The following is a 14,744-nucleotide window of genomic DNA, read 5'->3' on the forward strand; positions in this document are numbered from 1 at the left end:
CTAAAAACATGGAAAACATGACAAATAAGCAAAATCAAAATAATTATATATCATTACATATTTTACAGTTATATTATTTAAATTAATAAATTATAGACTCAATTAAAAACTATTAATAAATTAATGACTTAGCTTAGATCTAATTAAAACATGACAAATAAGCAAAATTATCTAAAATCATGGAAATCATGACAAGTAAGCTAAATCACTTGGAAGTGTTTCCTGTGTCTTCTGGCCGTAAGTGCATTTCAGATTTCTCTATTGATGCCCTGCAACACTGAAGGAGGAGGAAGACAGATAGCATTGTGAACAAGGTTATTTATCTGCTTCCAAACATGAAAAACAGTGGCTTGACCAGCCAACTTTCCTGAGAATTGACAGCTCTTTTGATGTAGGCGATTTAATCCAAGAGAGATAATATGATATATTGGATAAGGATTAACATAAGATTTATCATTTGTGTATACCTCTTAGATTTCATAGCCGGCTCATCTATATAATTTATGTTTATTGCATTAATAAATTATTTTATAAAACGTATTATTATTTATCAAAATAAATATTTATATATAATTTTATACAAATAAATTTGTACAGTACTTTAGACCGAATTTTATCCATTTTCACAATTCAAACATATATTTTAAAATCCACTTAATTGATACTTTGTATGCTAGATCAGCAACGCTTGGTTCTCATTTTTCATTCGAAGCCTTAATTTGGTCCAAGCAACGTTTAACAACCAGAGATGGAGTAATAATCTCAGATACTTTTAATGAGGCAAATTTTTTTTTAGCATACTCTTACGAATTCTAACATACTCTCTACTCTGTGAAATAAGAGATTTCCAATTTTGCCCTTACGTTTTTTCTCCTCAGTTGAAAATTTAAATTTTGAATTTTGGGTATCAAATTTTAGTAAAACTAAAAACCAAGTTGAACCAAGTTACACCAATGCCGAAGTAAAAACTTGGTATAACTATGTCATAGTTTTACAGGTATAACTAGGTTTTAGTTTTACCAAGTTATACATTTGTCAAGGTACAACTTGATAAAACTATAACCTAGTTATACAGTTTTACCAACGATTGCACGAGTTGATAAAATTAGTACAAAGTTTTACTAAGTTGTACCATTGTCGAAGTACAACTTTGTTATACTTTGAACCTAATTTAACCAAGTTCTACGGTTTTACAAAGTTGTACTTTAACGATTGTATAACTTGGTGAAACTTTGTTTTTGGGTACAAGTTTTACTTTCACATTTCTCATGTATTCTTGCAGCAAGCCAGATCTGTAGTGCGAGAGAGAGAGAGAGAGAGAGAGAGAGAGAGAGGAAAACATATGATATTTGAAGAAGAACCCTAAAATTGCGAACAAAGAACAACAAATCGAAAAAGAGGAGAAACATATAAGATTTGGAGAAGAAAGGATTCGAAGAAGAAGATATTCGAAGAAAAACAAAGAAAAAACAGAACAACCAAAAAAGAAGAAAATTAAAGACAAAAAGGATTTGGATCGAAGAATGAAAGAAAAGAGAGAAAAAGAGAACATAGAAAAAAAAAGAAGAGAGAAAGAATATAAAGAATGTAAATGAAATCTAGATCTGTAAAGATAAAAGATAAAATTAGATTAGTGGCATGTTGTGTAAATAAGTAGATTTATATTGGGTATATTGGATTTTTTATCAGATTTCAAATTAAAAATAAATGAAAATGAAATGAATTAAAAGAAAGGAGTATTGGAGAATTTTTTTTTTTTAATAGTACTGTAGCAATTGATTCCCAGAGATGGCATCTCCTAGAAACCATATGAACTTTTTTAACAATAAAAAAAATAATACTATTTCTTTTTCATTGACAAGATTCTCCATTTAACTTAAAAACAATACAACAACCCTAAAATTAGTAATCTTTTTAGACCGTCTCTCTACCATCATCACACTTTATCACCAAATCCTTGTCTCTCTCTCTCTCGCGATGGCAAAGAACCAAGCAAGCCTTCTCCTACAGAAGCAGCTCAAAGGTCTCTCATCTTTGTTGGATTGATTTCGATAGTGGGATTAGCTAAATATTTGTTTGTTTCAGATCTGTGCAAGCACCCGGTTGATGGATTCTCAGCTGGGCTGGTTGATGAGAATAACGTTTTCCAGTGGAGCGTCTCCATCATGGGTCCTCCTGATACTCTCTAGTGAGTTTCTTTTTCTAATCTTTAAAATGCTCTTAGCTTCTTCTTCATTTGCTTAGCTGTGATGAATCTTTTCTTTTTGATTGCTAATCTGTGTTGCAGTGAAGGGGGATTTTTCAATGCAATCATGACGTTTCCAGAGGATTACCCAAATAGTCCACCAACCGTCAAGTTCACTTCGGAGATGTGGCATCCTAATGGTGAGTTGAGTTGAGTTGAGTTGCTAGCTACTCTCAGATTATAAGAGTCTTTTGTTTATTTACCAATTTGGGTGCAGTTTACTCTGATGGGAAAGTTTGCATATCTATTCTTCATCCTCCTGGTGACGATCCTAATGGATACGAGCTTGCCTCTGAACGTTGGACCCCTGTCCATACGGTAACCCCCTTCTTTTCATTTTCCAAGTAATTTTAGATCACATATGATATGATTTGAGAGAGCTAATATTAGGTAATGGGTGGTTGTTATGTAGGTAGAAAGCATTGTGTTGAGTATCATATCCATGCTTTCGGGTCCCAACGATGAGTCACCGGCCAATGTGGAAGCAGCAAAAGAATGGAGAGACAACAGAGCAGAGTTTAGGAAGAAAGTGAGTCGCTGTGTTAGAAAATCGCAAGAGATGCTATGAACAACATCTCTCCTGCATGCGTCTTCTGTCTTGTTGTAACAAATTTTCGATTCTAAGTTAAAAGAGGAGAGCCTGGAAGCAAGACGGGTCTGTAGCTATCCTCTTTAATCTTTCTTGGTTTTGTTTTTTTTTTTCTTTTTCTTTTTAAGGTTTGGAATATTGGTGGTGGAATCAAACCCACCTTCGTTAGGATTATATATCTATCTCTTCACTTAGTTAATGGATTCGCTTTCATGTTTCATTCTATTCACCAAATTTAGATTCAGTACACCGTTAGTTTGTTAGCAGGTTTAAGAAAATGACATGGAACTGAAGCGACCAGAGGAAACCCTTAGAAACAAAAGTTTATATCATATGACAGGAAACCGTTTGTTACCATCTACAGAAACAAGACGAGCTTGATTTCTGCAAAATAAAAAATAAAACTTTAAAAGAACGACAGAGAGATGATGTTAGAGATTGATTGAGAAACACACCTGGAAACGGGAAGTTACAATAGTTTGTGTAAGCACTACTGCCCATGTGGGGAAGGGCGTTTACGTAATAAGGTGGTCTTGTGAGGACAAATGGTTCGGCTCATTTTCATTGACCTCCGAATGGCATTTCACATGACTGTAGGCCGCTACCACCCACCATGCTCCATGCTTGCCACCCATCCTATCCAGTATCCACCATGCTCCCAAGACCATCCATTTATATATAACAGAATCCAAATATCTTATTAGCATCCGGAAATAATATTTCAAAACTGAACAAGAATTCAAATACTTAATCTAATCTAATATAATATCCAGTGTTTTTAAACCCGGTCCGACCGTCTAAACCATAAACCGATAATAATTCGGGTTGGGTTAATGCCAAAACTCAACTAAAATTGAACCGGTTAAAAACCCCTATCGAATCGTTAAAAATTCGGGAACCGCTGACCCAGTGAACCAGCCAAACCCCAATTCATATATAAACCAAAATTTTGTTAATGAAACAATTAAGTTTTCTTCCTTTTTAAGTAAAAATAGGATTTATTAAAAATTAATAAAGTATTGCCTCTCGTCTTTTTCTTTTGACATCTTTACAACTTGTAAATTACAAGATTCACAAAGTTTAATATTCACGTGAAGATATTGTTTTTGTTTACTTCTCACTTTGTTTAAATTTTATTTTATAATCACTTGGTTTGATGACTTTAATAATTGAAACATTTACATTTGTGAAATTTTTATTTTAAAATATAACTTCTACCTAATGTGTATATAATTTTTTAAAGGGTAGTAAAGATATAGAGTGATAAGATCTGGGAATAAATTTTAAATGTGTTTTTCATATTGATTTTAGATATAAACTATTAAATTATTTTATTATTTTTTGTTACATATTAATTGTTATTTTAAGTTTTTCTAAACATTATGACTATTTAAATATTTTTTTTGATATGATCTATTTTGTAAGAATATGCATAATATTTACAAAATATCATTAAATTCATTTTACTCCAGTTAAACCCAATCAAATCCGGTGGAACCACAATGATCCATGACCCAAAAAAAATCTTGGATCCGGTTTTAAAAACACTGATAATATCTAAAATATTCAAAATTAAAATAATATTAAATGAATTGAAAATAAATTTCAAAATAGACAAAAAAAAACGAGATTTAGAATCACTTAAAATTCGAAGTGTTAAATGTACTCCCGACTCCAGATAATAATAATACCTCTATTAAAAATTTAAAATCTACTATTTAGGAAAAAAATAAATCTTTTTTCTGTCAACCGGAAAAAAAGAAATCTATTTTAGGAAAACTAATATTCAGCAAATCACTACAACTTTCTTAATTTCCCAGTTCATGATATTTGTTTGACATATCTTCCACAGAAAAAAATCAACACATCATATCGTTATTAACCAATCATTTCCTTAAATCACATTAACCTAAATAAACATTTTAATTATTTTCCATTACACAATAAAAAGTCTCGTCCTCCTTACACATTAGCCTTCTTCTTACTTTCTCTACGTCACGGTCTCCTCCTCCGCCTCCAGGTACACTCCTTCTTAGTCTTCCCGCATTTCTTAATCGAACAACAACAGATCTATCATCCTTCGAATCCGATTCTTCCTCATCAGATTCCCTTGTTACCCAAAAAGGCTTCTCCTTTATTCTTTATTCGATGATTTAACGTTTGTGTTTGCTTTCGTTTTCTTCATCAGGCGTTGAAAGCTAAAAGATGGTGTGGTTTCGAGCTGGTTCCAGCGCGACGAAGCTCGCCGTACGAAGGATTCTGAATCAAGGCACGAGAACACCACGCTACCTCCCTTCTCAAAACCGTTCCTTTCACTCGACCCTTTACAGACCAAACCCTCAGAGCTCTGCCGCTCCTGTTCCTCGCGCTGTTCCCCTCTCTAAGCTAACCGACAGCTTCCTGGATGGGACCAGCAGTGTTTACCTCGAGGAGCTTCAACGAGCGTGGGAAGCTGATCCCACCAGCGTTGACGAGTCTTGGGATAATTTCTTTAGGAACTTTGTGGGCCAAGCTGCGACTTCTCCAGGCATCTCTGGTCAGACGATTCAGGAGAGTATGCGTCTCTTACTGCTCGTGAGGGCTTATCAGGTGAATGGTCACATGAAAGCTAAGTTGGATCCGTTGGGTTTGGAGCAGAGGGAGATCCCTGAGGATCTTGACTTGGCTCTGTATGGATTCACTGAGGCTGATCTTGACAGAGAGTTCTTCTTGGGAGTGTGGCAGATGTCTGGTTTCATGTCTGAGAACCGCCCCGTGCAGACCTTGCGTTCTATATTGACGAGGCTCCAGCAGGCTTACTGTGGGAGTATCGGGTTTGAGTATATGCACATTGCGGATCGGGATAAGTGTAACTGGCTGAGGGAGAAGATTGAGACTCCTACTCCTTGGAGGTACAACAGGGAGCGCCGCGAGGTGATTCTCGACAGGCTTGCTTGGAGTACTCAGTTTGAGAATTTCTTAGCTACCAAGTGGACTACGGCTAAGAGGTTTGGGCTTGAAGGTGGAGAGTCTTTGATTCCTGGCATGAAGGAGATGTTTGACAGGGCGGCTGATCTTGGAGTAGAGAGCATTGTTATCGGAATGTCTCACAGAGGGAGATTGAATGTTTTGGGTAATGTTGTTAGGAAGCCACTCCGTCAGATTTTCAGCGAGTTCAGCGGAGGTATTAGGCCTGTGGATGAGGTTGGCTACACTGGCACTGGTGATGTTAAGTACCACTTGGGTACATCTTATGATCGACCTACGAGAGGTGGGAAGAAGATTCATCTCTCGTTGGTTGCTAACCCAAGTCACTTGGAAGCTGCAGACTCAGTTGTTGTTGGTAAAACCAGAGCGAAGCAGTACTACTCCAAGGATTTGGACAGGACCAAGAACTTGGGTATTTTGATTCATGGAGATGGGAGCTTTGCTGGACAAGGAGTGGTTTACGAAACGCTTCATCTTAGTGCTCTTCCGAACTACACCACTGGTGGTACCATCCATATTGTGGTGAACAACCAAGTGGCTTTCACCACGGATCCAAGGGCTGGGAGGTCTTCTCAGTATTGTACTGATGTTGCTAAGGCTTTGAGTGCTCCCATCTTCCATGTTAATGGGGATGATGTTGAAGCTGTTGTTCATGCCTGCGAGCTTGCTGCTGAGTGGCGTCAGACTTTTCATTCTGATGTTGTTGTTGATTTGGTTTGCTACAGGAGGTTTGGGCATAATGAGATAGATGAACCATCTTTCACTCAGCCGAAGATGTACAAGGTTATCAAAAACCATCCCTCAACGCTTCAAATCTACCACAAGAAGCTCTTGGAGTGCGGTGAAATATCACAGCAGGATATCGACAGGATACAGGAGAAGGTTAACACCATTCTCAATGAAGAGTTTGTTGCTAGCAAAGATTATCTATCTAAGAAACGTGATTGGCTTTCAACCAATTGGGCTGGATTCAAGTCTCCTGAGCAGATCTCACGTGTTAGAAACACTGGGTGAGTAGGCTTTGTCCTTTTCTTGAGTTCTCTCTCTCTCTATTGTCCCTTAAACGTTACACTCTTTTGCAGAGTCAAACCAGAGATACTTAAGACTGTTGGCAAGGCGATTTCATCACTGCCGGAGAACTTCAAGCCTCACAGAGCGGTGAAGAAAGTGTATGAACATCGTGCTCAAATGATTGAAACAGGAGAAGGAATTGACTGGGCACTTGCGGAAGCTCTCGCTTTTGCTACCTTAGTTGTGGAAGGCAACCATGTCCGCTTGAGTGGTCAGGATGTCGAAAGAGGAACCTTTAGTCATCGTCATTCTGTCCTTCATGACCAGGAAACTGGAGAAGAGTATTGTCCTCTAGATCATCTCGTCATGAATCAGGATCCTGAGATGTTCACTGTCAGCAACAGGTACTTCTTAGCTCCATTCCATCCTTCTCCTCAATGATCTTACATTTTGAGAGAAGTCCCCTGTGTTTGTTCCTTGCATACCAGAACTCTTGTTGTAAAAGATGTACTAAGAACTAGTAAGAAGTTTTGGTTTGTTGTATGCAGTTCTCTTTCAGAATTTGGAGTCCTTGGGTTTGAGTTGGGTTACTCGATGGAAAGTCCAAACTCGTTGGTGCTATGGGAAGCTCAGTTTGGAGACTTTGCCAATGGAGCTCAGGTGATATTTGATCAGTTCATCAGCAGTGGTGAAGCAAAGTGGCTGCGTCAGACCGGGCTTGTTGTGCTACTTCCCCATGGATATGATGGTCAAGGCCCTGAACATTCAAGTGCCAGGCTGGAACGTTACCTTCAGGTAAAATCCCTCCTAGTTTCTTTTTCTAATTGATTTGCATCTTAGCTCTAATTAATGCTCTTCTGTTGCAGATGAGTGATGACAACCCCTATGTCATACCAGACATGGAACCTACATTGAGAAAGCAAATCCAAGAATGCAATTGGCAGATTGTCAATGCCACCACTCCTGCCAACTATTTCCATGTTCTGCGTCGTCAGGTAAGCCTTTTGATCGTTTTCAGCTATTTCAAAGGTTTGTTTCCCATTTTACAATGTCTCAAATGTTACACACGGTGCAGCTACACAGAGATTTCCGTAAGCCTTTGATTGTAATGGCACCAAAGAACTTGCTCCGTCACAAAGACTGCAAATCAAACCTCTCTGAGTTTGATGATGTCCAAGGCCACCCAGGTTTTGACAAACAAGGAACTAGATTCAAGCGATTGATCAAGGATCAGAATGATCACTCTGATCTTGAAGAAGGCATCAGAAGATTGGTGCTTTGCTCCGGAAAGGTATGCAAGCTTTGTGATGAGTCTTGCTGGTCCCAGATTAGCAAAAGACAGTAGAATCATTCTTGGTTTTGCATTTTCGCAGGTGTATTACGAGCTTGATGACGAGAGGAAGAAGGTTGGCGCAAGCGATGTTGCTATTTGTAGAGTGGAACAGCTTTGTCCTTTCCCATATGATCTCATTCAGCGTGAGCTCAAGAGATATCCAAGTAAGCATTGGTTTGCAGTACCTATTCCTCTGACATCTTGTATTGTATTAATTCGTTTTTGGCTTTGATATGACAAAAGATGCGGAGATAGTTTGGTGCCAAGAAGAGGCGATGAACATGGGAGCATACAGCTACATAACTCCAAGGCTATGGACAGCAATGAGAAGCTTAGGCAGAGGAGATATGGAAGACATTAAGTACGTTGGTCGTGGACCTTCTGCTGCTACCGCCACTGGTTTCTACACTTTCCATGTCAAAGAGCAAGCGGAGCTCGTCCAGAAAGCCATTGGAAAGGAATCCATCAGTTGAAAGAAACTTCATTTATTAAATGAATTCTTTAAATAAGAAAACTTTCGGTGAAACAAAGTGATTAAACAACACTGACAAAATCATGTCCTTGCTTTTTATTGGTCCCATTGATTTTTGAACCTGACTCGTGTTGGCAGGTTAATACGGATCATACTCATTTTCATAAACCTTTTGTTTTTCCTCTACAGTTTTATTCTTTGATACACCTAAATGTTTTGCATTTGTCGTACAACCTTTTTTTTTGGAAGACATTAAATGTTCAACTTTAGCCATGGCCCTCTTCTTTTTATTTGGTTCCCTAAAGAATTGTGTGATGAGGTATTGTTATTAGTATTCAAAACAAGTTTCACTATTTTTTTTTGTTTAACTTCTACGTGAAATATGATTTGAATAAGATCAAAAGTCATTCATGCATTTCATATGTTGTTTACATGTTTGACCAACAGATTGCATGTATAGTTGACCAACAAAAGGTTAATAATTCTGCATTAGCAATGTCAATATCACGCTAAGTTAGCAGTGCAATGTCATCATTGTAGAATGTCCATTGCCAAAATGATTTTAGCCACTTTTATAAAAAAAATGCAATTTGTTGTTTAACAATAGTGGACAAACCAACGGCTACTTTTTAGAGTCATATTTCTAGTAATGAGCTTAGAATTTGAAGGTTAGCGCTTAGTTACCATATAAAGAAGTTAATGAGAACATTTTGTTGTTGTTACATAACTAGGAAGAGAATGAGAACAAGAGATCTTTTGGAACCCTAGTACACAACCACGTAAATCTATTGAGAACCACAGATCAAATAGGTCTGATATTTTTAACCGAACTGAACCCGCCGAATCAAACCGAAATTCGGGTAGTTCGATTCGGCAGGTTTATAAAAAACTTTGATTTTCTGTTTCGTTCGTTAAATATCGATTTTTTTTTTAAAAAAAGGAATTGTTAACCAAATATCAATCTGAACTAACAAAAATTCTGAACCAAAATTATACAAAATTTTGAATCGAATTAACCGAAATTATCCGAATTTAACCGACTTTACCCAAATTTGTAACTGAAATGTTATCGAAACCAAAACCTTCAATTAGTTTCGGTCAAAAATTTAAAAACTAAACCACCCGAATACCGAACTTTTTTACGGTTCGATTCAGCAAGATTTTAGTCAAACTGAACTATTCGGACCCATATGCCTGGATCAAATAACCCATTTATCTAAGAGGGCAATAAGCTCGAGCTAAGGGAGAAAGACGATTTTAGATGATGGTGTCACTCTGTCGTAGCACCTGATCAGTTGCTTTCCAGGTTAGAAAGGATTATGTTTCTAACGTTTATATTGCTTTACATGTTGATGCCTTGATGGACCATCTAAAACAAACTTAAAGATCATAAAGACAGCGAATATCATATGTCTCGTTTATTCATTCAAATATAAGGAAAGAGGAATGAATAAAGAAACCTTTAACATTAAAACATCCGAAACTAAACACAAAGCTGATGATCTCTCCAATCCGTGACAGTCCCCTTAGAACCATTATGTTAGGTCTTTCCAAACATATGTTACATAGAACAAATTTGTTAAGACGCGTCACTTAGAACTTACACGCACCATCACTTGGGTTGCTCCTTACAACGACTCCGGTCCCACTGAAATGACACGACCCGTCACTGCGACCATTTTTCTGGAAATAAGCGTTCATTACAAAAGAAGCATGCATCCTCAAACTACTAGGGTTAAAGCACGAGCCACCGGCTTGGATCGGTTTACAGTCAACGCCTCCCTGACTACACACCCAATCAATATTCGCTTGCAACTGCGCATTAGTGGCTCCTGACTTTGCCACGCACCATTTACCACCAGCAGTACTAGGCGCTGGCAATGCTGGTGCTGGATGTCCACGGCCACCACCACGGAGGAGACCGACGTCATAAACCGGAGAAAAATCAGACCGGAAAAGCCCCCAGTTCCGCTCAGCGGTTGGACCGGGTTTGCTTTCTTCGTTAAACAAACCGAAAATGTAAGTCTCGAACCGTCTTTTAGGCATGAGAGGTGTTCCTTGGCCTTGTGCACGTCTGATAATATTGAGGTTAAACCAAGCCGCGTTTGCCGGAGAGCACCAAGGTGCATCGCAAGCAGACGGCCAGCCAGTTTCTCCGACGACGATGTTAACATCTCCGTAGCCAAGAGCTTTCATGGCTGAGTACGTCGAGTCCATGAGAGCATCGTACATGTTTGTGTAGATTTTGCGGGTGAACGGATCACGAACCGCCTTGTACGGTGAACGGAAAATGGCGAAGTTGACGTTTTTAGGGTCGAAACCGAAGTAAGGGTAAGGGTTAACCATGAACGGAGACTTGGTCTGGCGATGGAAAGCTAGGATTGGAGCCAAAATGTTTTTTTCCCAGACAGGTCTGAATCGACCTCGGCTTGGTGCACCGTGCAGGTCATAGGCTATGATGTTAAGTGAATGTGCGGTTGTAACCTGAAACCAAATTGCAACAAATAGTATATTAGAAATATGTTTTACCTATCAGTATCTAAAAACATTTACAAATAATTATTATTTTATATATATTGAATCTTTCCGTTTAAAAATACTTTTTGTTACTAAATAAGTGTCTATTTAATAGTCAACTAAGAATAAAATTGAACAGTTAACTATTTTTTAATTGTGTAAAAACTTTAAACCACTTCTAATTTGAAATAGAGGAAACTTTTAAGACATGGCCGACACATTACGACATGGTTTTGCTTTTGTCCGATCTATACACAACCTTGGACGGTGAGACACCACGTGGGATAGTCTACGTGGTCAGACCTTGAATTATTACCATTCGCTAACTTTAAAAATCTTTAAATTTTAATTTCAGATTTAATAAATAAACAAATTAGATTAACAAGATTTGAAATTAATAATAATGACATCGAACTATATTTCAATTTATTTATTTACCAAGAAAAAACAGAAAAATGGAGAGTAAGCTGACCTTAACATCTCTGACACCAGCACGAACCAAAGCACTATTTATAGTTCTCATCGCCGGTAAGAGCTTCGAGATCGTGTTATTATCTCCGGTGAGAAGAATCTCATTGCCGACGGAGATATATTTGATTTTCGTCTGAGGATGAAACGGTAATATATTAGCCGAAACCCACCGACGAGCTTGCATCCCGTTAGCTAACGCCGGAATATCACCGTTAGGGACAGTGACGACGACGGAGATTCCGGTACCGGCGAAGGCACGGAGGATATTGGGATCCACGTTGAAGATCTTGACGCTATCGATAGAAGTCTGAGTCTTGAGGAAGTTTGCAACCTGAGTCGGCGGTGGGAGGTTTCCTAGAGTTCCGTAGTTGACGCCGATGGAGGATATCGCGGCGGGAAAGGTGAGAAGTACGGCGGCGGAGAAGAGGAGGAAAGAGATTAACGGTGGCGCTTTCGCCATGTTTGCTAGTAACGAAATAATGGGAAAACCAATCGTTTGAGGTGTCTTTTTAGATTGTTGAGAGAGTTGATACTCATTGACAAAAAAACTATATATACTATATAGAAATGAATAGATAAATAGATACGACCGTTTGTATACGCGTATACGTCTGGTATAAGTGTATTATGTATGTTTTTTGTGACGAACAGCTGGACCTTTTGGGGAAAGAAAAATTAAATATTGTTGTCTTCTCAGTTTATGTGCGTCGGGTCGAATTTAGGCCGTTGTCAATAATTGAAAAGTAGATTTTATCATATGACCGTGGAATTTTTAGTTAATTTTCCTAAGTAGAGAACTGTTACTGATAATTTATCTTGTCATCTTTTTATCACACAAAAGATAGTTTTGGCGTTATTATTATACAAAAATATAGCTGTTGATTATCGTGATAAATATTCTTTTAATGTAATTAGTAAACGTATAATTAAGTTTTAGGTAAATTATTAAATGGAAAAGATAAAGAAGAGAAATACATCGACGCGGTTTCTTATACACATGGGCACGTGTTTGTAGGATGGAATCGTATGAGTTTGAACACTACCGACCAAAGTCGAGTAGATTCGAGTTTCGATGTATGAAGATTTTGGGGAAGCTGATATTTTAACCTGTACGTGTCCTTTTGTATTAATCTTTAGCCACTAGTTCTACTTTCTTTAGATTCTTTCATGCCTTCTTCTCTGCTACTAGCATCGGATAATTCTTCCATGATACTACTCTATTCTACTTAATTGTAAAGATTTAAAATATTTTATATGAAAAATCCTCGCACACACATACCTAGTACAACTTAGGCTCTGAATGGTAACTGTGGTTTGAACGGTGCGGAACAAGCGGTTTAACTGCGATGCAATTTTAACAGTTATAAAAATATATAGATATATAATATATGTAGAGATTTTTGTTATTGTTAACTGCAGTGCGGAGTGGGTCGGTTCGTAACATTCGAAGCCTTAGAAACGTAAGATTTACACTTCGTTGTTAATTGATAAAATATCACAGAACATAGTAAATTAAATATGTTGGACTATAATCTTTTTTTAATTTATAGAGTTACTAATTCATAAAAATATTATTTTTAGATTCTTTTTATTTTAGAATATATTTTTTATAAAATAAGAAACGTAGTTGATTTAACGTATATTCATTAATTAACTTTTAGAAATTTAAGTTTCATATCGTTTTGTTATATTATTTGGTGTGTATGAAATATGTTTCATAGAATTTAAATGCGGTTTTGGATATAATTATACAATATTATCAAATATACTTGAGTGTTTTGTATTATATAAATAATACAAAATAATTAAAAATTACATTTATATATAAAAATTATTAGTTTATGTCTTTAATGAGAACTTACATTTACATAGAATTTACTAAAAGTTATTATCTTATATTTTTGTATTATATATATTGAATCGGTCCAACTTGAGAATAATTTTTTTTATTAATTTATCATGTTTACTATTTTATCATGTATTAATTTGTACATTTCCTACTGCATTATTAAATGAAACATTTTATAGGAGTAAATACTTGAAATGAAAGCAATAATTTTAAAGAGAAAAAAAAGAAATGAAAGCAATAACAGCTTAGATAGTCTTTAGAACAACTAGAGCTTTTTCCCGGGCTACGTCCGGGTTTTTGCCTATGATAGTGTTCCATGGATGTTCTAGGTAAACAATTATTTTTCCTCTGTCTTGAGATCATGCAAAAGTTATAACATCCAAGGCTATGTTCACATGTCTGGGTTCTTTGTTAAAGTTAGGAACCATTTGAGAGATTCACTAAGTATTTTGTTTCGCCTCCAATTTTGTTTTGTAAAAGTGAATAGTTTTATCAGTTTGTAATTTGCCTTAGTTATTTGTATTCGAGTGAGAGTAGAGAAGAGGAAAAAGACTTTTAAGGTTGTGTTTGTGATAAATGTTTGAGAAATATAAAAATTTAGCAGACTATTCATGATTTTGTTATTGATCAAGGCTCATTTTTGTCCATGATGCAATATTTGCTCATAATATTTTAGGTTTGATTACATTAAAATATTTCAGTGTTATTTACTAAATCTAATAGGTTTTAAAAAATTAAAATTTTGTAAACAAAAACTATTAGTATATAAGCCAACATTAACTCTTACTAAAAACTCATAGAAATTTTTTTATAAAGTTAACCAACTTAAGTGTATATATAATTAAGGGAAATTGGGTTTAATAACACCAAAAAAAAATATAATTCACTATCTAACTAAAATCCTACCCTCTCTCCTCCATTCTCTTCCTATCTCTCTCTTCCCTCTCTAAAAATCTAATTTTTTCTTTTTTGGTTATTTTACAAATAAGTCCTATAATTAAATTTCTTGCAGACTCAGACCTAAAAAAAAAACTGCCCGCTTAACATAGGTTTATAAGTCAGAAATTGTTGTTAAACTTTAAAATTTGTAAATTTATATATTCACCTAAGATTACAGCATTTAAATTTTAAGGAAACTTTTGGAAACTTAGATTTTAATTTTTGTTTTTTGTTTTACTCTTCTTTCTATGAGTAAAGTGGGTGTTTTATTTCAGTTTTATATTGTTTGTTATCTTTACATCATTAAGTATATTGTAAGATTATATTTAGGAATATGGCTTGGACCAGCAC

At 36.2% G+C, this 14,744-nt stretch overlaps 3 protein-coding genes and 1 long non-coding RNA gene across 4 annotated transcripts; 2 read left to right on the plus strand and 2 right to left on the minus strand.

Annotated features, from left to right (window-relative positions):
• Positions 1-1,838: 1,838 nt before the first annotated feature.
• On the plus strand, positions 1,839-3,054 carry LOC106352892 (ubiquitin-conjugating enzyme E2 14). The gene is made up of 5 exons (XM_013792539.3): positions 1,839-2,023; positions 2,086-2,188; positions 2,288-2,385; positions 2,463-2,563; positions 2,658-3,054. The coding sequence occupies exons 1-5, from the start codon at positions 1,978-1,980 to the stop codon at positions 2,811-2,813; spliced, it is 504 nt and encodes a 167-aa protein (XP_013647993.2). The 5' UTR covers positions 1,839-1,977; the 3' UTR covers positions 2,814-3,054.
• On the minus strand, positions 2,908-3,812 carry LOC125576601. Its single transcript, XR_007315030.1, has 2 exons — positions 3,290-3,812; positions 2,908-3,218 (listed from the first exon to the last, which is right to left on the minus strand). It is a non-coding gene; the product is annotated as an uncharacterized LOC125576601 (long non-coding RNA).
• Positions 3,813-4,719: 907 nt separating this feature from the next.
• On the plus strand, positions 4,720-8,803 carry LOC106352893 (2-oxoglutarate dehydrogenase, mitochondrial-like). The gene is made up of 8 exons (XM_013792540.3): positions 4,720-4,854; positions 5,023-6,811; positions 6,884-7,216; positions 7,361-7,607; positions 7,679-7,807; positions 7,888-8,103; positions 8,186-8,309; positions 8,389-8,803. Exons 2-8 carry the CDS (start codon positions 5,040-5,042, stop codon positions 8,616-8,618), a joined length of 3,051 nt encoding a protein of 1,016 aa, XP_013647994.2. The 5' UTR covers positions 4,720-4,854; positions 5,023-5,039; the 3' UTR covers positions 8,619-8,803.
• A 1,261-nt stretch (positions 8,804-10,064) lies between these two features.
• Positions 10,065-12,239, minus strand: LOC106352894 (glucan endo-1,3-beta-glucosidase-like). The gene is made up of 2 exons (XM_048737022.1): positions 11,607-12,239; positions 10,065-11,101 (listed from the first exon to the last, which is right to left on the minus strand). The coding sequence occupies exons 1-2, from the start codon at positions 12,063-12,065 to the stop codon at positions 10,211-10,213; spliced, it is 1,350 nt and encodes a 449-aa protein (XP_048592979.1). The 5' UTR covers positions 12,066-12,239; the 3' UTR covers positions 10,065-10,210.
• Between the last annotated feature and the right edge of the window lie 2,505 nt (positions 12,240-14,744).

The sequence above is a fragment of the Brassica napus genome, chromosome A7, assembly GCF_020379485.1.
Source record: "Brassica napus cultivar Da-Ae chromosome A7, Da-Ae, whole genome shotgun sequence".
Taxonomy (NCBI): domain Eukaryota; kingdom Viridiplantae; phylum Streptophyta; class Magnoliopsida; order Brassicales; family Brassicaceae; genus Brassica; species Brassica napus.